Source organism: Mus caroli, chromosome 7 (genome assembly GCF_900094665.2).
Source record: "Mus caroli chromosome 7, CAROLI_EIJ_v1.1, whole genome shotgun sequence".
NCBI lineage: Eukaryota > Metazoa > Chordata > Mammalia > Rodentia > Muridae > Mus > Mus caroli.
The window spans coordinates 128022572-128047684 of NC_034576.1; the positions used below are offsets into that span (position 1 = coordinate 128022572).

General features: G+C 48.5%; 1 protein-coding gene across 2 annotated transcripts in view; it reads right to left on the minus strand.

The window, feature by feature from the left end:
- The window catches only part of Gsg1l (GSG1 like), a 200110-nt gene that overhangs the window by 128120 nt on the left and 46877 nt on the right, over nucleotides 1-25113 (minus strand). For both annotated transcript variants that reach the window (XM_021168971.2, XM_029479143.1), the window contains exon 2: nucleotides 8794-8841. In XM_021168971.2, coding sequence (XP_021024630.1) covers nucleotides 8794-8841 — 48 coding nt within the window. The remainder of the gene's footprint in view (nucleotides 1-8793; nucleotides 8842-25113) is intronic.

The window sequence follows — 25113 nt, forward strand, 5'->3', positions numbered from 1 at the left end:
CCCAAGTGAGGATGTCAGGGAGCCACACACAGGACCGTCTGTGCCGGGTGCTAGTGACTGCAGATCTCACATCCTTGAGCTTGATTTTGTCTTAACCAGGTGATGGGTCCCTTGGCTATGTGCGTTTCTGTAAACGTACAGAGGGCCCATGTAACACTCGTGTGTTTCCATGGAGGAGACCATGGTCTGCCCTCTGTATCCACAACTCTGTTTCCAGGTTCTACTGTATAAGGCAAACACTTGAAAAGAAATTATGCCTGGAACCATGGTGTACCCCTGTCATCTGACCACTCAGGAGGCTGAGGCAGGAGGATACTGCGTTTGAGGCTAGCCTGAGCTGTATAATGGGACCCTGCCTCAAAAAAAAAAAAAAAAAAAAGAGGAAAATGATCCATACTGAACACAGATTGGCTTTTTCGTATTATTGCCTTAACAAGGCAGACCAGCAGCTATTTCTATATCATTTACATAGTATTTGCATCTCATTTGCATTGCACCTGGTAGCATAGGCTATCTGCAACATAGTATGTACTACACAGGCACTATGAAAGAGTACATAGTATCAAGCGCATGGCAGATGCTGGACACAAATATAGTATCATTTATGTAAGTGATGGGACAGGTGCAGATTTGGGGAGGAAGTGAGGTCATGAGAGGTGTGGCTTGGAGGGGGCTTTGGGAGCATGGTCCATCTTTCCCTCTGTGTATGCTGAGTTAACCCTGACAGAAGTGTTGCCTACAAAGGCTCAAAACGGCAGGGTCAAGAATCAGGGAATTGAGCCTTCCACACTAAATGCTGATATAAACCCTGCTCTTTGTAGTTATGTCAAGTATTTGTTACAATGTCAGTGAACTAACACACGGGCTAAGATCTGGCTACAAGTGTCAGCACATCCCACGCTCAGCAGTGAGCTGCAGGGTAGACTTGCAGGCAAAAGTTCTCTTTAACTAAAGCTATGGATTCTGGTGCAGGATGCACACTGCCCAATCCTGTGCCAAGCCTGTGGACCCCAGAGCCGCACGGCGATTTCTCAGCAGAGTGTGCTGAGCCCACAGAGCCACTTAGAAATTTAAATCACCACTGTTTCTGCTCAACAGGCTTCTCAGCACAGAGAAAGTATTTCCAATTATAGAACATGAAAGCCGGTCACTGGTCAGGGTTAATACAACCCTGTGCGAGAGAACGAGCAGGCAAAGCTACCCAGATCCCTAATTACCTGGAAAGGTAATCCTGTGTAATTGGAATTGGAGCAGCTAAAGTAATCATTAGATGTTGTGATCTGAGAGTCGTCCTCCCCCCAGGCTGAGGGGCTTCACACTAGTCCATAATTAGAGATGCTGAACTCCAGGAAAGAAAGGCAGGATCAGAGAGAGCTAGGGTGTGGGGGTTCAGGCTGGTGGCCCTGAGGCTCAGCAGCTGGAAGGGAAGGGTGGTGGGGTGCACAGGACCCTGATCCAAAGTCCTCAACAATAGGGAGGGAGACAGCACTGACCACAGACTGATGTGTAACCTTGAACAAGCACGCATGCCTCTCTGAGTCGTTCTTCCTTCCATTGTTCAGCTCTTCACCATGGTCTCCTGCGAACCTGCCACCGTCCCCACACTAACAACACAGTCTGTGTTCACACGTCATTCATCCCACAGAGCTATTTTTTCCTGCTGCCCTAAGGTCAGACAAGAAACCACTTCTTCTAGACCCTTCCTGCATCAGCCACCCGTCCCTCACCTATGCTCCTAAAGGTCTCTGCCCACAGACTGTGGCTCTGACACTTTGTTCCCTCTAGCTCAGTGGTTCTCAACCTTCCTAATGAAGCCTTCCTTTAATACAGGTCCTCGTGTTGTGGTGACCTCCAGCCATAAAGTTATTTTTGTCCTCATGTTGTGGTGACCTCCAACCATAAAGTTATTTCTGTTGCTACTTCATAACTATAATTTTACTACTGTTATGAATTGTAATGTAAATATCTGGTATACAGATGGTCTTAGGCCACCCCCGTCAAAGGGTTGTTTGATTCCCACCCCTGCCAAAGGCATCGTGACCCTCGGGTTGAGAACTGCTGCTCCAGACGGTGGGCTGCTAGAAACATGGCTGGGGAATTCTCCTCAATGCTCAGCTCCACACAGAGGGGCCAGATTAGGTGACACAGGATGGGACAGCCTGCTCCTGAGCAAGACAACAGTGTGTCTACTTTAGTGGGTAAACTGGCACCAGGTTAGCTGGCTCTGCTGTGTGTTTGTCTTAAGACAGGCTCTAGATCCATGGCTGGCCTGGAATTTACTGTGAAGCCCAAGTGGCGGTATGGAGGACTGCTGGACAGCGGTGGCCCCAGGGTGATGCCAATAGCAATTTGGGCCCCTATGGAGTCAGTTCCACCCTCTCCCAAGTATGTTGTCATCTCCACACACCCCTACGTCTACAAGATAATCACTAAACTGCAGTAAATTAAGTGTGCAGAGGAACTGCACACTGTATGATTCAGGGCAGAGCAGTTGAGAGGCTGAGAAACAGGAGGAGCATGGCTGAGAACCAACTCAGCCAAAGCCTGGATCAGCTCAGAGCTGCTTCACAGCCCTGAGAGGTAAAACCAGCAGCTTATGACATTGTTTCTCACAGATTTCTACCTGGTGCCCTTCAAAATTCCTGGCTCACGGACTGCAGCACAACGACGGAGACAGGTTGAAGTAGCTCAGCCACACAGGCTGGAGCAGACAACTGAACCTCTGCCTAAGGCCCCTTTCCCTTTCCCCTTCTCATTCAACAAACCTTTTACTAATCCCTTGCTGTATCGATATATTTTGCACTCTAGTGCAGTAGAGGACAAGACATCACATGTTCTCAGGGAGAATAATGGTTCCAATACAGTGTGATTGATGCTCACAGGACACATCACTATAGACAGACATCTTGGTGAGGTTCAGGGATGGCCTTTCAAAATGGGCCATGTCTATGAAGGGTTTGAAGTGTGGATAGAAGTTTGTAAGGCATGAGAAGATGCTGGAGGGTTAGGGAAACAGCTGTCAGTAGAGAGATGGGGCTGCAGCCATTAGGATGGAAGGTAGAGAGGCAGGTTTCCAGGGCTGCCTGCTGGCCTCTCACCTGCGCACTCTGTGTGTCAGGCTTCAGCCTCACAATGTTGCTGCAAGCAGTTGTCAGATGTTCATGTTCATCGGCCTCTTCTAGAGTATTCTGTGGCTGCAGAATGGATTTTAAGCTGGGCAGCCTGGAATGCAGGCAGCCAGCTGAGAGGACACTGTGAAACCGGGAGAGGGTGAGGTTCAAGGTCCTTTAGAGGCGAGAGGTGTGCTTGTCGTGGAATTGGACCTGGAGAAGGAAAAGTTGCAGAAGGCCTGGGGGATGGGCAGGGAAGATGCTCCTTCGGAGGACTAGCTGTGTGTGCAGATCGGAGGACTCCCGGGGAGGTGGCCAACTGGCAGCTAGAGGCAGACTCTAGAACACAGGAGACGTTGCAGGGCCCAGGAAGCCACCATTCTTGGCTCATGCCTTGCTCTTAAAGAGGCACACCTGTCATCCCAGTATTCTAGAGGCTGAGGGTCATAAGTTCAAGGCTAGCCTGGGCTACTTAGTGAGACTCTGTTTTAAAAAAATAACAATAAACAAAGAATTTAAAACTTTATTTGCTGGGCAGTGGTGACAGGCACCTTTAATCCCAACACTGGAGATACAGAGGCAGGCATATCTCTGTGAATTTAAGGCCAACTTGATCTACAGGGGTATACAGAGAAACCTTTTCTCAAAAAAACAAAAACAAAAAACATACAAAACCATATATTTAAGGAAGACATACAGGATAAGAAAAATACAGAGGTTAAAACTAAAATAAGCCAAAGAGCTTGGAAAAGGGTACAGCCCAGGATTGTTCAAAGGCCACGTCCAAAAGAGAGGAGGCCTCATGCCCATGCAAGAAAAACAAGAGCCTGGGAACAGGACTCAGACAACAAACCACTTGGCCATACGATCATCCGAATGTGATGGAGAAACGGTCTCAGTCAATCCTGCTCTCCCTTTTGGGAAGTTTCTAAAGCTGTTTTCCCAGTGCGGAAGGCAACAGAAAGACAATGGCCTTGAGACCCAAGAAACTGAGAACCAATAAGAAGGAGGGAACAAATTCCAAGATAATGTTCAAGGGGATTCCATAATAACAGCCCTAAAATATAGCTTTTAATAGGTGGTGGCACTCATCTTTAATCCCACCACTGGGTGGGGGTGGGGGGGCAGACTGAGGTCAGCCTGGGCTACAGAGTGAGTTCCAGACAGCCAGGGCTACACAGAAACCCATATTGGGGTAAAAAAGAAAGAAAGGAAGGAAGGGAGGGAAGGAGGGAGGGAGAGAGGGAGGAAATGGCTGGAGAACAAAAGGCTCCACAGACTGTTGGTGGGGGAGGGGCAGGACTGAAAATGCCCCCCTGTCACACCTTGGCCAACAGCTTGGCCTCTGTCCCTGTTGGCTCCATCTTCATGACTGCTGTGAATTCGAGGCATCACATGGCCTTTTCTGATTCTCAAGAGATTCCCCCAGTGTTTTACAGCAGAGTGGATTTTTCATTCTTACTTCAGAGCCCGCTGCTACTCAGTAGCTGTTTCCTTAGCTCCTACTCTGGGGACAGTATTCTAGGCCAGCCCCACCCCCACCCCCCTGCACCTCCTGTGCCCACCCAGGCTGCATAAGTAAGCGCTCAAGACACAACTGTCAGAAAAGTCTGTGTGACTGTAACAGACACGCAAGGGACCCCACTGGTGAGTGGTGAGTGGTGAGGGACTGGACAGTTATCCCCACCAAATGTCCGGCCACCTCAGGGGAAACTGAGGTCCTGGCAATAACCAGGGGAAACGTTAACAAACAAATGAACAAGTCTCACACACTCACAACCTGGTCAAAGTCATGTTGGCACCAGCAGCCACCACCATCTTGTATCTGTGCAGCCCCAAGGTGGGGGGATTCTGTTGGCAACCTGCTGCATTCTAGCCTCCTTGTGGGTGGCACACTTTTTGCCCCACTAATGTTGGCCCTGGCCCTAAATCTCGCTTTGACCAATGACAAGTTATTGGGCCTGACACAACAAAGACCTCATGTGTGCCCACCTAGTGAGCTTCTCTTCCCTCTGATTCTGTCATTGCTGTCAGAGGCTCCTCCACCTGGCCCCTGAATGCATCCAGGAGCAGCAGGCTTAAGACCAGCCTGCATCCTTGGAATCAAGTTAGCCTATATCACAGAACGCTCAACCTTCCCCCCAGGCACACGAGCAACCGAGTGGCAGATCGGCTTGTTACCCAGCACTGCTATAGATATTGGTGACTGCTACACCGGCTTTCAAGATATCATTTAGCTGCTCAGACACTGGTAAGACACTTTTGTCCCTGTGAATAGTAACTGAGGTGATAAGACAGAGGGAAACTGGAGGGCAGAGGGAAAGGCAGAAGTAAGGGAATTCATGTCTATTTTCAGAATGGAGTTGGTAACACATAGGGGGTAGAGAGTGGTAGGGATCAGCTCAGGCATCTTCAGTCGGCTCCCTCCACAGTGAGGCCTGCCACACAGATCCCTGTCAGAGAGCAGGCCACGGTCAGTCACTAAAAGATCAGAGGGAGTGTGTTGGCCTTAGTGGGAGAGAGATGTGTGCAGCATCCCAAGGGTTAACTACAATACAGGACACTCCAAGTGCAAAAGCAACTCAGACTGGGCATTCAGCTGCATAAATGAAGTCTACATTCGACAGAATAGTCTATAGATATTCACAAAAGAAAGACAGAACTTAGATACAGCTCAGGGTAGAAACTGTTCTTGAACCGTGGACAACATCTTGGTTCACCCTTCACCCATAGCACAGAAGGAATAAGAGGAAGGAGGAAGGAGGAGAGAAGAGGGAGAAGGGAGAAGGGAGAAGAAGGGTAAGCAGTTAAGTCACTGGTACCGATAAGAAAAGGAATTCATGATTCCACATATGTAAGATGCCTGGGCATCTCCTTCCACAAGTATGCATGTGCATATGGTTGCAAACACTGATAAAGCAACATAGTATTAGTGGCCAACAAAGGGGGCCTTGTAGAGTCCTCTGTCTCTAGAATATGCACTTAGGTGTTACTAAAACTTTCTTAAACGTGTATAATAGTGAGAGTCCTGGAAGAATGGTAGTCCAGGGAACAGCACGTGCAAAGGCCCTGGGACACATCCATCAGCTCGGCTGACCCAGGGCCCAACAAGTATTCTGGAGTTAGAGTGTGGTGAGGAAGGGGAGGTGGCAGGAGATGGCATCCGGGGTAGAGGGACAGGTCACACAAGGCCTATGAGGCCATAGCAACAACACTGAGTTTACCTGAGTAAGAGGTGGCCCACAGGAAGGTTAAGCAAGGGGATCCTGTTAAGTGATTTATGTTTCAAAAAGACAAAAGCATTCTAAACTAGATGTGAGCCCAGTGCACAGGAGTTTGAGACAGGAGGATGTTGAGTTTGAGGCTAGCCTGGACTATAACAAGATAAAACATTACAACACACACACACACACATGCTGGAAGATAGCTCAACAGTTAAGAGCACTGACTGCTCTTCCAGAGGGCAGGTCTGGTTCCCAGTGTCCCCATGGAGGCTCATACTTGTCCAATCTCAGAAGATCCCATGCCCTCTTCTGGCCTCCTCAGGCACAAAGCTCACATATGGTGTACATGCAAGCAAAACACCCATACACATTAAATAAGTAAATAAATAAATAGCCATTCTGACACTGGTATATGGCTCACTGGTGAGTACCTGCCCAACATGTTGGAGGCTCTGGGTCACCCCATCATAATTAAGTGAGGAGTAAGATCATGGTGGCCACCAAATGGCTCAGTAGCTGATAATTTGTCACAGAAACATGAAAATGTCTAGACTAAGGCAAGGAGGGAAGTGCTGGCCTGAACCCCCTCAGAGGCCATGGAGCAGGGTCCCCAGGCTCCCCACAACCCCTTAGATCTCCCTTGTCAGCAGAGGAACCAGGTTCAATAGAGACATGAAGAGCTGGAGCTCAAAGTCAGCCTAGCCTACAGGAGACCCTGTCTCAAGACACAAACAGGCCAGCAAAATGACTCTCATAGGGGTTGCCACCAGCCCCGAAGATGTGAATTCAACCTCCATGACACACATGGTGGAAGCGAGAATTACCTCCCACAAATTACCCTCTGACCTCCAGACATGCATACATATACACACACACACACACACACACACACACACACAATATGCAAAGGTAAGCATTTTTTAAAAGAAAAGAACAAGGAAAGAGCTGGGTTCTAATCTTATCTCCTAACTATACTATGCTGATTTCCTTACCCGAGAGAGGGGTCATGTGACTGTGTGTAAAGAACAGAGCCCAGAGAACTGTGCAGTGAGGCTCATCGCACGTGTGTGTGTGTGTGTGTGTGTGTGTGTGTGTGTGTGTGTGTGTGTGTAGGAAGGATTCAGAAACTGGCGTAGCCACCAGAATGAACACGGCGTCGGGACAGAAATGCTCAATGCAGACCCCCAGGGGTGGAATGGTTCATTTGCCGTTTTGCCTTGCGCTCCTGTTTGAAGTGAAGAATCAAGTTCAGAGGGAGGCTGGGGTCTAATTAACTTGACCTAAAGGCACCTGGGGCCTCAGCGGGCTGGGGGTGGTGGTGGTGCAGCTAGGAGAGCCATGTAGCTGCTACAAACCAGCAGGGTAACACAGAGTTAAAGCCAGGGACTTTGAGAGGCAGCAGGGACAGAAAAGCCTTCTATCACTAGGTAACAAAGCCCGACACACAGCCTTCTCATAAACATTTTGATATATGCCATCTGACGGTCCTCGGCGCGGCCACCAAGCCCTAAAAGTCAAACTGCACCACCAGTAAAATAGATGACGTTCGCTCTTGGGGGCCCTCAGTCCCCATAAAGAAAGCAAGGGAGGCTTGAGCCCTCTAGAAGAGAACAGCCAACCTGCCCACACTGTACACAGACACATGCTACTTATAGAGGGCACCACATGGACACACCATTGCAGGTGTGCCCCGGGGTACAACCACCAGTACACATGGGTACCCTGTTGCCTACATGCTCACACTGAATGTATCTGCAGAACTCACCCACCATGCTAAGGAAACGTGCACGTAGAATCCTGCTCAGGCAAGCCTACACTGGACTCAAGGTCCTGTCTTAAAAGCCCAGCTCTGAAATTTTGGTGATATAATCCCTCTGGGATGTTTCCCCATCATCAGTGGAGAGGGACAGACCCTTCATCAGGAGGTAGATGGCAGTCTTGACTGACAACGCTGGACCCTGACAGTTAGTATCCAAGCCCCTAGCAAACACCATCCCCGTCTGTGAGAAATGCTGGCTTGCCACAGCGATTCCTACTAATCTCTGGTTGAAGACAGACACAGATCCTGCTGGCTCAACCAAGTGCCTCAGGATCAGACGTGTGCACAAACAGGAAATGTCTCCAGGGAACCTGAAGAGGCAGAAGAAACAGTCTCTCCCTGCAGCTGGGCACTCGCTCCTTCCTGCCTACAGAAGGGCACTGAGTTTCTTGTCCCTTGTCCCTCAGTCTCCCCAAGGTGACTAGCTGGAACTTTCTAAGGTAATGGCAGGTCTATGAGGTAGGACCATGACCCAGCCAAGGCACCCCTCTTCCATTGGCCTCCTCACTTCGTCCTCTGCACCCAGAGACAGACAGTGCTATGTGACAGGAAGCCTCATAGGTACAAGAGAGAAGCCCCAAGTTCTGACAAGCCACCAGGGCAGGGCAGGTCCCCAGGGAGGGCAGAGCTAACTACTTACCTTTCTCTGATGCTGGGGCCAGGTCAATGAAGCTGCGACATTTCTCACCTGGGGAAAGAAAAAAAGGTTTCAGAGTGAGAAGATACAACTTCCCAGCTTGCCTGTCCCCCTCCAAGAGACCCAGAAGTAGCACTGCCTGCAACCTGACCCACAAGGCATCTTCCTTAACTGTAATTCCAAGCAGCCCTGTTTTGTGCCAGGAGCTTGGGGGTCGGGGGTACCAGCTCCCATCCCTGGCCAAGTCAGAGGCTTGAGCTCCTCTGCCTTCTGTCCTAACTTTCCTTCTAACCTCTACCCCAACCAGGCTGTGCCTCCTATTCTCTTCTGTCCATTCTGTATGCTGACCACATGAAGCGTACACACTGATCATGTGAAGCACAAGTGTGTATGCACACACACACATACACACACACACACATCTTTGATATCTCATTTAAAAAAAAGTGGACCCAGGGAGACTTCCACTGGCCTGTCCAGGCTCTCCACACCCTTCCTGACTCCGTCACTCTCGTCTGTCTGGAGCCTCCATAGTCCTCAGACAATGTTCCTTGAAGTTCTTCTAGCTCCTGAGCTTCCTGGAAGCCACATGGCAATGACAAAGCCAGGAATGCAGTGGTGGCAGAGGGGATAAGGAAGGCAAGGCCTGGTCACATTGGGTCTTGAACGTCCTTCCAGAAATTTCTCTCTACTCTAATTTGTGTCACTCCCGCCCCCGATGCATCAGGCCACACACAGGCAGGTAGACACCATGGCCGTGGCTCAGGCAGGCTTGCTTTCACCCCTGTGCTTTGCACTGGGAGGCTCGACCCTCAGCTCCCTTTACAGATGAAGACCGCGAGGCTCTGAGATGCTGAGCCACAAGCCTGGGTCAAACAGCGCTGCTGAGATTATGATCAACATTATAAAGAGAGATGTGTTGACAAGCAAGAACATTCTAGAAGGGAGCGATAAGAAGAAAGGGCTGGCCTGGTGGCAGAGCAACAAACAGGCATAAGGACCTGGGCTCAAGTTCAATGACACTGCCCCTCGAGAAGGAAAATTGAATTTTCTGTTAGATTTTTGAGTAAATTGTTTTAAACTTTCTTTAATGATATATTTCCCCAAAAGCTGTAGGGAGGTAAGTGGGATGTTCAAACTCAGGCCAGACCAGCAGCATACAGATTAGATCCCAGGTTCTTTGTTTGTTTCATGACCTCCTTCCTACAGAGAAAAGAAAACTAAGGTCAGAAATCATTGGTCCCAGCTATAGTGACAGATGCCTGCAGTCCCAGCAGGAGGCTGAGGTAGGGAGGATCCTGACTCTGAAGACAACCCAAGCTGCACAGTGAGACCCTAACTAGGATGCTCCCTCCTAGTTATACATCCTAGTTAGGATGAATACTGCTATGATTAACACCATGACCAAAAACAGCCTGGGGAGGAAAGGGTTTATCACATTTGCCCTTCCATATCATACTCTACCATCAAAAGCTGTCAGAGCAGGAACTCAAGCAGGGCGGGAACCTGGAGGCAGGAGCTGATGTAAAGCCACGGAGGTGTGCTGCTTACTGGCTTGCTCCCCATGGCTTTCTCAGCCTGCTTATAGAACCCAGGACCATCAGCTCAGGGGTGGCACCAATTACCATGGGCTGGATGCTCCAACATTAAACACTGTAATGGTATAAAAAAGAATGTCCCAAAAGGCCCACAGGGAGTGGCACTATTAGGAAGTGTGGCCTTGTTGGAGGAGGTATGTCACTGGGAGGTGAACTTTGAGGTTTCAGAAGCTAAAGCCAGGCCTAGTGGCTAATTGTCCTTTCCTGCTGCCTGAGGATCCAGATATAGAGCTCTCAGATCCCTCTCCAGGCCCATGTCTGCCTGCACACCACCGTGCTTCCCATCATGATGTTAATGGACTAGACCTCTGAACTGTAAGCCAGCCCCAGTTAAATATTTTTCTTTATAAGAGTTGCTGTGTCATGGGGTCTCTTCACATCAATAAAACCCTAATACAATCACTAGACAAGAAAACGTAGGCTTATCTACAGCACAGTCTTATGGAGGCACTTTCTCAATTGAAGTTCCCTCCTCTCAGATGACTCTAGCTTGTATCCAGTTGACATGAAACTAGCCAGCACAGTCTGAAAATGTTGTATTTTACAACCTTATTGGTATAAAGATGAGTGTGTTAAGCATCAAGCACTTTACCCATTTCAGAGTTTAACCTTTTTTTCTGATTTTAAAAGAAATTAAAACATCTGCATGGCCTATGAGAATGTGGTGGCCCTTGGCTCTCCCCTGGTTCTGAAGAGGGCAGGCTCCCAGCACCAGCTCTGGTTCCAGTTCCAGGACATATTTAAGGATTACACACCAGGGGTTTGCTGTCTCTTTCCTTTAAACAATGTTTGCTGAAGGTATAATTCATGTGGCCCGGGATTCACTGTTTTAAGGCAAGTTAACCTTTTCCCATGGATCCCAGTACTGTCACAAGTCTCGGCAACAATCCCCATGATTGAGTTTATACATTTTCATTATCCCCAAAAGAAACCCTGTGCCTATGAGAAGCCCACCCCCTTCTCCACCCCTCCCATCCCTAGGCTATGACAAGTCTATTTTCTGCCTCCGGTTGTGGCCTTCTATGACTGGCTTCTCTCTCTCTCTCTCTCTCTCTCTCTCTCTCTCTCTCTCTCTCTCTCAGTATCATGGCTCTAAGATGTCTGCAGTGTACAGTATATCGCCACTCCATTGATTATTTTTGGGGGGGGGGTTGGTTTTTTTCAGTATAAAGAATCACATCTCTTTGTTTTGCTTTCTGCAGCTTCAGTGACATGTGGTCAACCACAGTCTCAAAGTAATAAATGGAAAATTCTACAAATAAAAAACTCAGACGTTTTCGTCACCCTCCGTAAATGGTAGCATGGTGAATGCTCACTCCCAGGCTCACCCCACACCTCATCCCTTTGAGTGATGAAGTCACTCATCTATAATGTCTCTTGTCTGTCCCTCAGTAGCCTCTTTGTTATCTGATGAGCATCATGGTGCCACAATGATTGTATCTGGGTGACCCTTATGTCACTCAACGAGAGCTCCAAGTGTGAGATTAAAGGTGCAGAAGATGTGGAGGGTCAGATAGCTCACGGAGTGTGGGCAGTGCTTCAGAGCCAGGAGGGAGACTAGCTCACATGTGGCGTGCTCTATGGGAGGGTCCCTGCTCCACTGAGTCTTGGACCACATGCCCTGAAGATACAGCAGATAGCGCTGTGCTGCACTTCAGCAGTCCATTCTCTGTTCGTGGGCATTCGGATGTGTGTCCCTTCTGAGGACATTTGCCAGTGTTCATGGACAAGTTTTTTTTCAGACACATTCTTGTTTCTCTGGGGCATTCCCTGGGAGTAAAAATGTGGGTCATGGCCTCCTAAGCAGCTGGGCCATCCTTCCTCCCACCCACAGTGGTAAAATCTAAAGTTTCCCAACACTGGGATTGCTAACCCTTTGTCACTTGAAGTTACCTGAACTACTAAGAGATACCTAAATAGATATAAAGAAGCAGATTCTAGGTATAGAAAGATAGATGACACATACATAGCTGATATATGGATGGCAGACCAATAGGTGATAGATAGGTATAGATAAGTGATAGATATATGATAGATAGATAGATAGATAGATAGATAGATAGATAGATAGATAGATAGAACACTATAATAAAGACCCACTTATTGGATATTTCTTCATCCTGCGTGGCTTGAGATGATACCTAAGAAGGCTCGCCTAACTTGTCTCATGGAGATTCACCCCTTCAGTCTCTTGTACCTTTAACACTGTGCTAGCATTGACCTCATGTCTATGTATGAAGGGATCTGCTTGGGCATACGGGTCCCCAGCCATACCTGTACCCCTCCTGAAGATGGCTTCTCAACACTGGGTCCTCTCTTTCACAGACACCCACCAGTGTCAGTTCAGGCTTCACCTCACCCCCGTTTGTAGGTAGCTTCTCTATAAGACTGCCATTATTACAGCCCCATATTGTCTGTGTAGCTTTGTAGCATGTTTTGAAGCTAGAAATTCTCAGTTTAGAACTTGTTTTGACTATTCTAGGTTTCTGGTTTATTTTCTTGTGAATTTTAGGACCAACTTCTTGGTTTCTGCAGAAAAGCAGGTTGGAGTTTTGCTCAGGATTGGGTTGAACCTGGAGAGCACCTGGGGCAGAGGAGCCAGCTCAATGAGATGTCCTTGGTCTTCTTAGGTCAACCTGCATTTCTTTCAATACTCTGTAGTTTTAAGGACTAGGCTTTATGTTGTTTTGTTACATTTCCTCCCATTTCACCAGCTCACAATTGTTAACAGAACTGTTCCCTTTGTCCCACATTTGGGTAATTTGTTGCTGGCATCTGTAAATATGATTACTTTTGGATGTAGATGCTACGTGCTGCCGTCATGCTGAACTTATGCACCAGTCTGGTAGTTTTTACTGAATTCCCAGGATTTATTGTTCAAAATACAAGCTCATGTCATGTCCATGAAGAGATAGTTGTGTCTTTATAATCCCTATCTCCTTCATTTCTTTTTGTGACCACCTGCTTGGCTAAAACCTACAGTAAAATGTTGAGTAGAAACAGCAGGGGTGGGCACCCTCATCCTGTCCTTGGTCTTATGGGGAGGGCTCGTCTCATTCCATTAAGTTTCTGTCAGCTGTGGGTTTTTGACCCTTGTAGTCTGACGCTTTTGGGTTTTGTCTATAGTGGTTTAAATGAGATGCCCGCCCCACCACACCCTCGCCATGGTTGCAGGCGTTTGAATATTTGGTCTTTAGTTTGTGGTACTGTTTGGATTGTGCACTGGGTAGTTTTATGTCAATTTAACACAAGCTAGAGTCATTTGAGAGATGGGAAACATTGAGAAAATGTCTCCGTAAGATTGGACTGTAGGCAAGTTAGTAGGGTATTTTCTTGATTAGTGATTGACATGGGAGGACCCAGTCAATTGTGGGTGGATCCATCCCTGGGCTAATGATTCTGAGGTCTGTAAGAAAGCATGGTTGAGCAAGCCATGGAGATCAAGCCAGTAAGCAACACCCCTCCATGGCCTGCACACTAGCTCCTGCCTCCAGGTTCCTGTCCTGTTTGAGTTCCTGTCCTGACTTCCCTCAGTGATGGATAGTGGTGTGGAAACATAAACCAAAGAAATTCTTTCCTCCCCAAGTTGCTTTTGGTCATGGTGTTCCATAACAGCAATAGTTCCCCTACGAAGACAGGTAGGCTTAGGAGACATGCTCTTGCTGGAGGAAGTATGGGCGACAGGATTGGACCTGTTACCAGATCATTTTCTGCTTTCTGCTTGTGGTTTAAAGTGTGAGCTTCCGCTCCAGCTGCCATGTCTGCCATTTGCCGCCATGCCTCCTGGCCATCCTGGACTCTTATCCCTGTGCAACTACACGCCCAAATAAGCTCTCTCATCTACAGATTGCATTGCTCACGGTATTCTGCCACAGTAACAGAAAAGTAGCCATCACCCTGCCTTTGGTCTGTCCGATGCTGTCCCTTCGTGTTTGCGAAGTGGTTTTATCACGAGAAGCCACTTGCATTCCTTTCCACCTGAAACAACCACCAAGAGTCCCCACTTTAGTAACAGCCACAGCTCTGAACGTCCTGGAACTCACCCGAGACCACAGAGCCAGCAGCTAATGGGGTACAGCCTAGGACCACAGACTCTGATCTCCAGGCCCTGAAATATCCCAGCCCTCTCCCTTCATTGCTATGCCAGTTTCCCTACGATGCCAGCTGCTGCTGCTGCTGCTGCTGTGTCTTGCAGCTGGATCCTGTAAGGAATCCCCCTGGGAACTTAACTCTAAACAGGCAGGGAAATAGACATGGGGATAAATAAATGGCACTCACACTTTTGTTTCTGTTTCACAAAGCTAAAGAGATGTTTGAGCTGATATGGCCAACCTCAGCCTGCACTGCCTTTGCAGGGTAAAGCTGACATTTAAGGGAAAATCGTAGAGGTGACATGAGGGAAACAGGACACTTCAACAACCGAAGGTCTAACAGCTAATATCTGAACAGGAGAGATGCTTATCCCCCACCAATAGAGATTAATCACTAGACATTAATGGGGAGATGCTGCCTGGCGCCATATTGATTTGCTGCATTTACAAGTGGCCCTTACGGCACTAGCATCAATGTGTCAGGTATTATTAAGTTGATACGTTTAATTAAAGGGTTATGATGCATATAAAGCCAAAGACAAGTGCACTGACCCTTTCATCACGAACATACAGATGAGCCTAAGGCCAGACCCAAGTACTGTCACTACTGCCACCTGATGGCAGCGTTCTTTCTTGGACCATGAACTAGAGAGGATAGGAAGGGTCCTGAATCATTAGATTTAAGAGGTCTCCATTAGGGAAAGGGCCCCACACAGAGACTGATTTCACGGGTCTAAACCCCTCAGATGATTCAAATGTGCATTAGAGGGTGTCAGTCACCCTCCAAACTTGACTTGCTAAGACAGAGAAGACAGCACCTGTCCCCAGGAAGGACAATCCTAAAAGTCCCACAGTGTCCCCAGTGCTCCACAAGAGAGTGATATGGCCCTGCTTCAGTGGAAGATATCTGTGCTGGGGTGACAGGGAGTGAATGCCAGAGGATGCCAGTTTGAGCCTTCTAAGCAGCAACTAGAAGGACAGCAGGGCGCCTAGGGAGTACTTGCCTAGGAAAGACACGTAATTCCCGTAGGAATCTGGTATTCCCATAGGAAGAAGAATGGGAGGGTGTCCCAGACCTTGTGGAAATGCTGTGTGACTTGGAGTCTGAGAGGGGTCCTCAGCTGCGAGAGGATGGCTTGCTTGCTCCCCCCTCCCTCCGCAGTGGTCACTGTGTCTAAAGAAATAGATGCATAGACTCTTCAATCCCAGAAGTGATGGGGCGTGTTCACTCCCACAAACTTAGAGGATTCCCTCCTTACCAGGGCAGTGGCCCTCAGAGACTCACAAGTGGGACAGCACACAGCCTGAATCAGTCACCCACTCAAGATGTCAGTGGTCCCTGGTAACTGAAGAGAGCCTATGGGGGGTAGTTAGGCAATTTGTTGTCTGGTTGAGAATTGACATGCCTGCCATCTGGGTCACTGGGGCCTGGCAGGAAACAGATGGTGCCATCCCAGGGGTGAACTGTGACTATTTATAGAATTATAGACAGGGTGAAGACCTAGCAACCAGAAGGTCGTCTCTGCCCAGAGTCTGGAGGAACAGAATGGGGGCAAATCTACAAGTCCTGTTTGTTTGTTTATTAACCTAGCTGTCCACAGAATACACTGGTCCACAGAACTTTAGTGGTGACTATGTAGACAGTATCTGAAATAGCCTGGAGATTGCACACCTAACCCCATACATAGTTTGTTCATTCTCTCTCTCTCTCTCCCCCCTCACTCTCTCTCTTTCTGTCTGTCTCTCTCTCTCCTTCTCCCTCCCTGTCTCTCCCCTGCCCCCTGCTTTCTCTCAAGAATCAAAATCAAAGTCAATATACTAAGCTACCTAGAAGTGCTTAATTCTGAGTCCTAAAAAATACTTTTCCTTCCCTGCCTACCTACAGTTATCACAGGAGTATTCACAAGTGTAGAGTTCTAGGACCAGACATGGCACCCAGGAAGAGTTAAACTGGGAAGGGAGGTGGGTGGAGGGGCATGTGATGGAGTTCTGCTCTGCCATAACGAATGAAAATATTCAGGAAAATTGATAAAGCTGGAAATCTTCATGTTAAATAAAAATCAGTATCACAAAGACAAAAATTGTGCGTTTCCTTTCATGCAAAGTCTAGAGTTGACGGGAAGAAAGAGAACAGAAGAGACAGCTCTGTGGGTAAAGGAGCTTGAGCATAAATAAGCCTTCAGGCCAGAGTTGAATTCTCAGGACCCATAGATGGTAGAAAGAGAGAACTGACTCCATAGGGCTGTCCCTGACCTCCACACATGCACTGTGTAGACTCTACACATGCACTAATACCCATACACATCGCACATACACACACGTTAATGATGAATAATAATAATAAATTTAAAAACATGAAAATAGAATGTGGGAAGGAGGAGAGGAGTTGAAAGTGGCCAAAGCACGCAACATGCATGTGAACATATCATTACAATGCCCCCTCCTGTAGAGCACACAATGATAAAAGCAAGCAGCTGCCCCCGAGGTGAGCAACATCAGTGTTTCATACCCAATGCAGCTATATTCCCCCAAACTTTACTGAAGGCCTACTATGTGCCTGGCATGGTTCTTGGTTCAGGTTACAGAGCAATGAGCCAGGAAGGCAAAACCCAGGCCTCACACAACCTCTGTTCTGACAGCAAAGCATCTTTGGGCATCAGCCACCCTAGAGCCCTCTCATCAGAGAAAGGTACCCTGGCTCTTCTAAACAAGACCACATCCGCCTGGAGGTCGGCTGCATTCAGCAACCAACAAAGCTTCATGGACACAAGAATCTAGTTCACTGCTGTGTCCTCACTGCCTGGAACATTCACGGCGGGTGAGGACATGACTGCAAGAAACAAAGACCCCCTTCCCAGCCTTTTCAAGAAGTCTACAGAGAAGTGCTCTGAAGGACGGGCAGCCAGCATACCAGCAAGCACAAGGAAGGGGAGATGGGAACGGGACGTGCCTGGTGGACTTAAGAGGGAAGAGACACACAAGAAAGGATGTTGACACTACAGGGCCAGTGGTGGCGCTGAGGGTAGCATACTTTGTCACCAAGCAGAGACCTGAACACTCTGAGATCACCTTAGACACTGTATCTTTTATATATGTGGATTTTAGTTCTAGCTTTTTGAGACAGCTCATTGTATTGGCCAAGCTAACCTCATGATCTTCTTGGCTCCGTGAATACAGGAATCACAAGTGTGCACTTGGTACCAACCCAACAGACACTATGTCTTTGAGTATCAACTTTCACTCTATAGGTTGTCACCTACCATTTGACCCTTTGTTCGGGATAGCTTTGTGTCAGCCAAGTAAAAGTCATTGGAGAAGAAGGAACCTCAATTAAGGAAATGCACCCCCAAATTGGCTCTTAAGGCAAGCCTGCCGTGCTTCTTGATTGATTATTGATGCTGTAGGGCCACACTCAATGGAGGCAGTGCCACTCCTGGGCTAGTAGTCCCAGATGTATAAGAAAGCAGGCTGAGCCAGCCGTGAGGAGTAAGCCAATACCCCATCTTTCCCCTGTGGTCTCTGTGTCAGCCCCCACCTCCAGAATGCTGCCCTGCTTGAGTTCCTGCACTGACTTCCCAGTGATGGGCTGGGATGTGGGAAAAGCTGAAATAAAGCCTTGCCTCCCCAAGAAGCTCTGGTCACAGTGTTATATCACAGCAATAGAAACCCAATGCTTGACACTCTATGCTTGGTCCTGTCTACTCAAACCTTTACCCTCTCTCGTCTATACAGCAGGATCTTCTCCAGCCTTCAAGATCCAGCTCAAGTGACCTCCACCTCTGTCACAGGACTCTTCCTTGCTCACCAACCGTCTGCCCCATCACAGAGCCTCACCTCCCACTCTGAAGGTCCATGTCTCATAATTATTTTATATCCGCTCCCTACTCACACTCAGGGGAGTCGGTCCAGACAGGAAGGAGGCTCCTGGGAATCCAGTGAGAACACCATTGGCCAGGGCAAAGCTCAGCTAGCCTTCACTCACTCCCAACCCATTGCTGCATGGTTGTTTTGAAACAAACTCTCAACACTGGGTCAAAAGTCATCTTATAAACACTCTCAATAAGACAAAAGGAAGCCCATGGCTTCCTGGACCCCAAGGTTCTGCTCCCCCAAGGCTGCTGGCTTTCTGCACCCAGACCTCCCTCCCTGCTAGGACCCCTGGTCTGCTGTCCTCAGAGGCATGGCTGGAGGACTGGACTCAGAAGTTGTTTTTCATGAACTGGCTTCAGCTTTCAGTAGACCCATCCTTACTCAGATCCCAGGGAGCCAGCCAGGGAGCCAGGGGAGGGTCCCAGAAATCACCATCTGAGGGAAAAGCTGGCTTATTTTGACTTTTGACTTCACATCCAGGCCAGGTTCCAGGTCACCCCAATAGGCTCCTCCTTCAGTCTAGGTCTCACTGAGAAAGAGGCACTGTGGACTATCAGAGAAGGCAGGGTGAACAGGGTCAACAGGAGGCTGCGCAGATCAAGCTCCCTAAAAGGAGGCTTTGTGTGGTTGTGAGTTCAAATCCCATCTCAGCCACCCGTTAAGCCAGAGACACCAGACAAATAACGCTTTTCTAGTCATTCGGTTGGAGAGTTTCTTCCCCAGTGAAGGGTGAACAGTCAAGCCTTCTATTCTGACATAAGGTCTATATGAGGAAATGGGTATAAACCTATCTCTTAGCTAGGTTTAAATCAGGAAGACCTGCGAAGGCATTGGCTCCACCCTCCTGTCCATGACTCTCTGCTTGAAAGGAAGTACTCTAAGGAAAGTGAGGTCTGGATTCATGGTTATTGTCTACTTCTGCCTATCTGTGCAACTTTCATATGTTGGTCCACCTCTCTGATCCTTTTCCTTGACTGCCAAGTGGAAATTATCTAAATACGGTGGCCTCCTCCTAAGCACGGGCTATACAAGTCAAGATCTCCAGTGGATGCCTAAAAACTACAGAGCCCCAGGTCCTGTAGATACTGTGTGCTCTCTAAGGCACTGTGAGAATGTAGTAACAGCTTTCTGAGTCTGGTCTTTCTCTTTCTCTCCTGAGCGGGATGCTGTGATGGTCTCTCTGTAGAGGATGACCAATGGGAGGGGAGTTTATACACCACAGATACACCAGACAAACTGGTGATTCGCATCTGAAGTGGGACAGAGGGCACTGGACCCCATCTGGGTACCCAGAATGCCTCACAACTTAAAACTTATGAATTATTTATTTCTGGGATTCCCTGCTTATTACTTTTATTATATCTGACCACTGATTGACAAAACCACAGAAAGTGAATCAATGGGTACATAGGGATCAATAAACTCCTTCTTCAGGTTTGTGGAAGGATTGGAATAGTAGAGTGCAAAGCACCTGCCATGGGTTTGGCGCCACACATCAGAGCTATCGTTTCCTCTTTCCCCAGGTTTCAGGTAAAAGAGCGTTACTCCGACAAGGAGAGCCCTGAGCATCCCTGAAAGCCAGAGCAGGGAGCTGTGATTCTGCATGCTCAGCAGGAGCAGGGTGGGAACCTGGCAGAGCCACAAGCAGAAACAAGGGAAGAGGCCAGAGACAGATGCCTAGTGCTGGCAGAGATACAAGGATGCTGCGGATTGGCCAAGTTGCCCTTGGCATGGAAACACAGAAGCTCAGGTCTAGAGCTTGATCGGTGAGAGAGGGGAATGTGGGGAGCCCCCAGCCATGGCTGAGCCTGGGGATTGTGATTCCATTCGACACCCCAGCAGATGGTGAAGCTGAGATTTCTGCAATAAGAGTGGGGAGAGACTGAAATAGGCAGGAGGTAGAGGGCAGTGTAACCTTTGCCTCACAAAGCCGGCTAACAAACTGCATTTGCTAGCATGGTCTGGTCTGGTCTGGTCTGGTCTAGCCTGGCCTGGTCTGGTTTAGCTTAGTTTGGTTAAGAAGAATATCACTATGTAATACAGAGCCTTCAACTCACTGTGTAACCCAGGCCATCTCATGAGTGCTATAAGAACATAAGCGCACTCCATCCCCTGTTCTGCACCACACAGTGTGCACATTCTCTGTATCAAGCTCTTTTCCAGTTTCTTTACACATGCAGCTCATCGGCACAACAGCCCTGAAGAAGAAACTGAGGCATGAGAAGCTTGGGTCTAACATCACACAGCCACAGGCAGTGTGGCACAGAGCCTTTGTTCTGGCTACTACCCTGCACTGTCTCTTAGCAGAGTTGGCAGGATCTAGAGAAACCCATTTGTCCTGTGGGAAGTCTCCAAACAGGACTCCACAAATAGCCAGAAGAACCTGCAGTTTCCCAGAAGAGAGCCAGCTGCAGGGCTTAAATCAGGCTGGCCCCGAATTGGACTCTGGTCTTGAGTTGGACCCCACAAAGAGCCAGAGCCTTGGACATGCATGCAGGAACCTTTTCCTATAGCAGGTAATTTCAGCTTGCAGGGAGAATAGAAAATATCAGAGTCTGGTTCCCAGTAAATGCACCAATAGGAGACAATGGGCAGGGATGAAAGCCGCACACTGGCCAGATGGAAGGAACAGAGCTGGGGGCTGGGTCCAGAGCAGACCAGCAGGCCCTGCAGGGAGCTTCTCCTCACACACCAGGCTGGCAGCAGAGCATTGGCAAGCACTTCTTGGAGTTCTCTGGAGGCCTCAGCCAGTTGAACTGACAGGGCAGCAGATGGCACACACTTATTCGCTGATGATATTTCGATTTATTTATCTCTTACAGATGGTGTCAGGCCTTGATTCCTGGCAGGAGTCCAGAGTTGGGACATTTTTCTGGAGATAATGGTCTCTACAAGTGGAGGGCAGACTGGAGACGGAGCCCCTGCCAGCACCCTGACTGGCACCACCGTGGCCTCCAGACACCTTTGCCCTGGCATTTGAGGAACTGTGGGTAAACTAAGGAGACAGATTCCAGACTCACAGAACCTAAATTCTTATTCATGGTTGACATTCTAGCTGGGCATGGTGGTGCATACCTTCCATCCCAAGACCAAAGGATCACATGTTCAAGGCCAGCCTGAGCTATATAGCAAGACTCTGTTTCAAAAACACAAAACAGGTGTTACCGCTCCTGGTCCTGTATTCTGGTCCCCACTTTTACAAACCCTATCACCAAGGGCAGGCTCTCTGTCATTTAGGTTCCACAGTTATGTAGGAAGGTGCTATCAAAATAACCACAGCCTGAGAGACGCAGGGATAAAGAAATTCTGTGCTGTCCACCTCACAGGAATGGTTGCACATGTATGACCTCATTGCACTCACAAGATGGACACAAAAAATGATCAGAGTTCAAGTCTGGCTCGGGTTTCATAGTAAGTTCAGGGCTCTGTACTACATCATGATGTCGTCTCTTAACCGAACCAATCAAAACCAAATCAACCAAACCAGACATCTCCATGTTAGCAAATGCAATTTGTTGGCTGAACCAAAAACTTTGTGTTTCCACACAGCTGTCACACAGTGCACATGCAAGTGTGGAAGGACACGATACCTATCCACCAGACGATGCTACCACACCCAGAAATGGCAGCCAGGCCTGCACACCCTGTGTCTGGATGAGGTCTCGTGAGTGGTGCATGGCCCCTCCCAACGGGGCTCTTCTGCAGAGAGAGGCCTACCTTCTCCTTCCCCCAGGCAATGGCAGAGAAACATTGTGGGAGTTGCCCAGATCCAGTTCCCAAGTCGCCACCAGGTGGAAGGGAACTGCCCTCCTCCATAACCCCTGCATTGAAGGGTCACTTGAGGGAAAAGGCAAAAGTCACCTGTGGACAGGGAGACCTGTGTTCTCCCTAAGGCAGCCAGCATCATCCTAGACAGAGACAGGCTGCTGTCCATAAGATGACGTTCTCTGTAGACCTGGTATGTGCTCAACTGACAGCAAATAACCCTTTGTCCCTACTCCCAAGGTCTCCTTCCAGGAGCTGTTTCCTGCTGTATTTGGGGTTCCTGCAAGACCTGACCTACCTTCTTCCCCAAATGTTTACAAGAGAGACTGAAAAGGATAGGGCAGTTCCAGGGTATCCAGGAAGTCCATGGCCTCCTCATGGGACTGCATCCCTTGTGGAAATACTCTGCAGGGGATAAGAGAAGGCTTAGGAACTTCAGAGGCCAAATGCAGAAAGTGCGAGCCAGGGAGGGCCTTGAGTGGCCTGTGATCTTTCTGTGAGCCAGATGTTCTGCTAAACCTGGAGTTCAAGGCCTCGGCTCCCTCATTCAAAAGAATCTTAGGGAGAGCAAAGAAGCTGACTGTGGCAGGAAAGAGCCACAGTCCTTTCCAGACTGTTGTCACGCCCATGTGCTCTCAGGGGCGGGGCTCACAACCATCTGAGGAGGGGCAGCACTCTCATTTCATGGATGAAAAATCTGAAGTGCCAGGAAGTCAGGAGACTCACCTCGAAACTCAGGGATGGGAAGAAAGGATGCAGAATCCCCATTTTTCATCAAGGAATGTGTTGGAAGGATTGGATACAAGGGCAGAAGCCTGCTTAACACAACCAAGGAATGGCCCAGCTTGGAAGCCATGCCGCTCTGCAGGGTGCAGGACTTGGCAGTGAAAGGGTAAAGTGATGCCTGAGGCACCTTGTGGGGAGGCCGCAGTCCAGCAGCTGGTAGGGGGCTCACAGTGTGAGGGTCAGCATAAACTGCTTCATAGGGCCTGTGATGGCTATTTTCATGTAAACTCAAAACAAGGTAGAGTAATTGGAAAAGAAGGAGTCTCAATTGAGAAAATGTCTTCATAAGATCAGGCTATAGGCAGACCTATAAGGCATTTTCTTAATTAGTGATTGAAGCAGGAGGGCCAAGCCCATTGTGGGTGGTGGCATCCCTGCCCTGGTGGTCCTGGTTCTAGCAGAAAGCAGGCTGAGCAAGCCATGGGAAGCAAGCCAGTAAGTAGCACCCCTCCGTAGCTGCTGCCTCCAAGTTCCTACCGTGTTTGAGTTCCTGTCCTGACTTCCTTTGACGATGAACAGTGCTTTGGAAGTGTGAGCCAAAGAAACCCTTTCCTCTCCAACTTACTTTCTGGTCACGGTGTTACACTGCAGCAATTAAAATCCTAACTAAGACAGCCTCTCCACTCCCCTTCCAGGCTCCCTTTCCAACACCCCAGGTTACTTCCAGGGAAAAGTTGGCTTTCTACTGCTCCTCTAATGTTTGCTGAAAGAAGGGGCACAGGTGCCAGGGAGTGGGGGTGGAGTCTCATGTGGCAGGGATGAAAAACAAAATAAGACTGAGCTTGCCAGCTCGCATCTCATGCATTGCTTCAATTTATGCTCACACTCGGTTAGTGTACACACACACACACACACACACACACACACACACACACACACACACACACACACACATACACACATGCACATGCTCACACCTTTTCTACTTTTGGCAAGTCCTACTAGCTCTCTACTTCTAATTGCAATAAAAAAAAAAACTCCCCTTTAAATTCATTATATAATGCTGGGCATGGTGGTGCATGCCTTTAATCCCAGCACTTGGGAGGCAGAGACAAGCGGATTTCTGAGTTCAAGGCTAGCCTGGTCTACAAAGTGAGCGAGTTCCAGGACAGCCAGGGCTACACAGAGAAACCCTGTCTCGAAAAACAAAAACAAAAAAATCATTATATAAGGAAAGTATGAACTGGCACAGAACAAGACAGAGCCCAGCAGAACGCGAGTTTGTTGGTAAGAATAAGTTTATAAAGGTGCTGTGAAAAAAAAAATGACTTTAGTCTAGAAGACACAGGGATAAAGGAAACCCGTGTTCCTGGTCCCACTCCAGGCCAAACTCACAGGGCCTGCACAAAACTGGAAGACAGCTCACACTGAGGCTTATTCGAATCCTGTAGCCCAGAGTCATGCAGTGCCCCATGAATGTACAGAACAGCCGTGCATATTTTTAGAGTAACATATCCCAAGGAAACTAGGGAAGGGAGATAATCTTCCGGCCAGCTGCCCTGATTGGCAGGCAAAGTTCCTCACTCAGAATGGTGTTTTCTTCTGTTCATGATCATCTGACAGCATCCCCGGGCTCAAGGGGCCACCTGGCAGCCCAACAGTAAGAGGTACCCAACCCATCCTCAGGAAGGAGAAAAGAGAAACAGAAAACAGACTCCTCCTGAGAGATGTAAGACATACGCCACGGAGGCTTCAGAAGGGTGAATGGCAGGTTCGAGCACAAGGATGTTAGGCAGCAGATCTCAGACACAAAAGCACTTGAGACTGAGGCACCCATATACCAGTCTCAAAAAAGCTAGCTGACATCAAAATCCCAGTTCCCTGGGAAAAAGAAAGCACCCAAGAATAGAGAGTACCCGGATAGGTAAGGACTCTCCAGACATGCCATCAAAGGACATGGTAGACCAAACAGTAGCTATGACAGCCACACAAACATCAAAAGGCCTGTGCGTGGAGGCAGGGGAGTACAAGTCACCACCGTGCCTCTTGAAGCACCTGTGGCAAGACTGCAGTGTTTAAAGGAAGCTTTGTCTATCCCACCCCCTCCAATCAGAAAGTTCTTTATCGCCGGGCAGTGGTGGTACACGCCTTTGATCCCAGCACTTGGGAGGCAGAGGCAGGTGGATTTCTGAGTTTGAGGCCAGCCTGGTCTACAGAGTGAGTTCCAGGACAGCCAGGGCTATATAGAAAAATCCTGTCTCAAATCACCACCA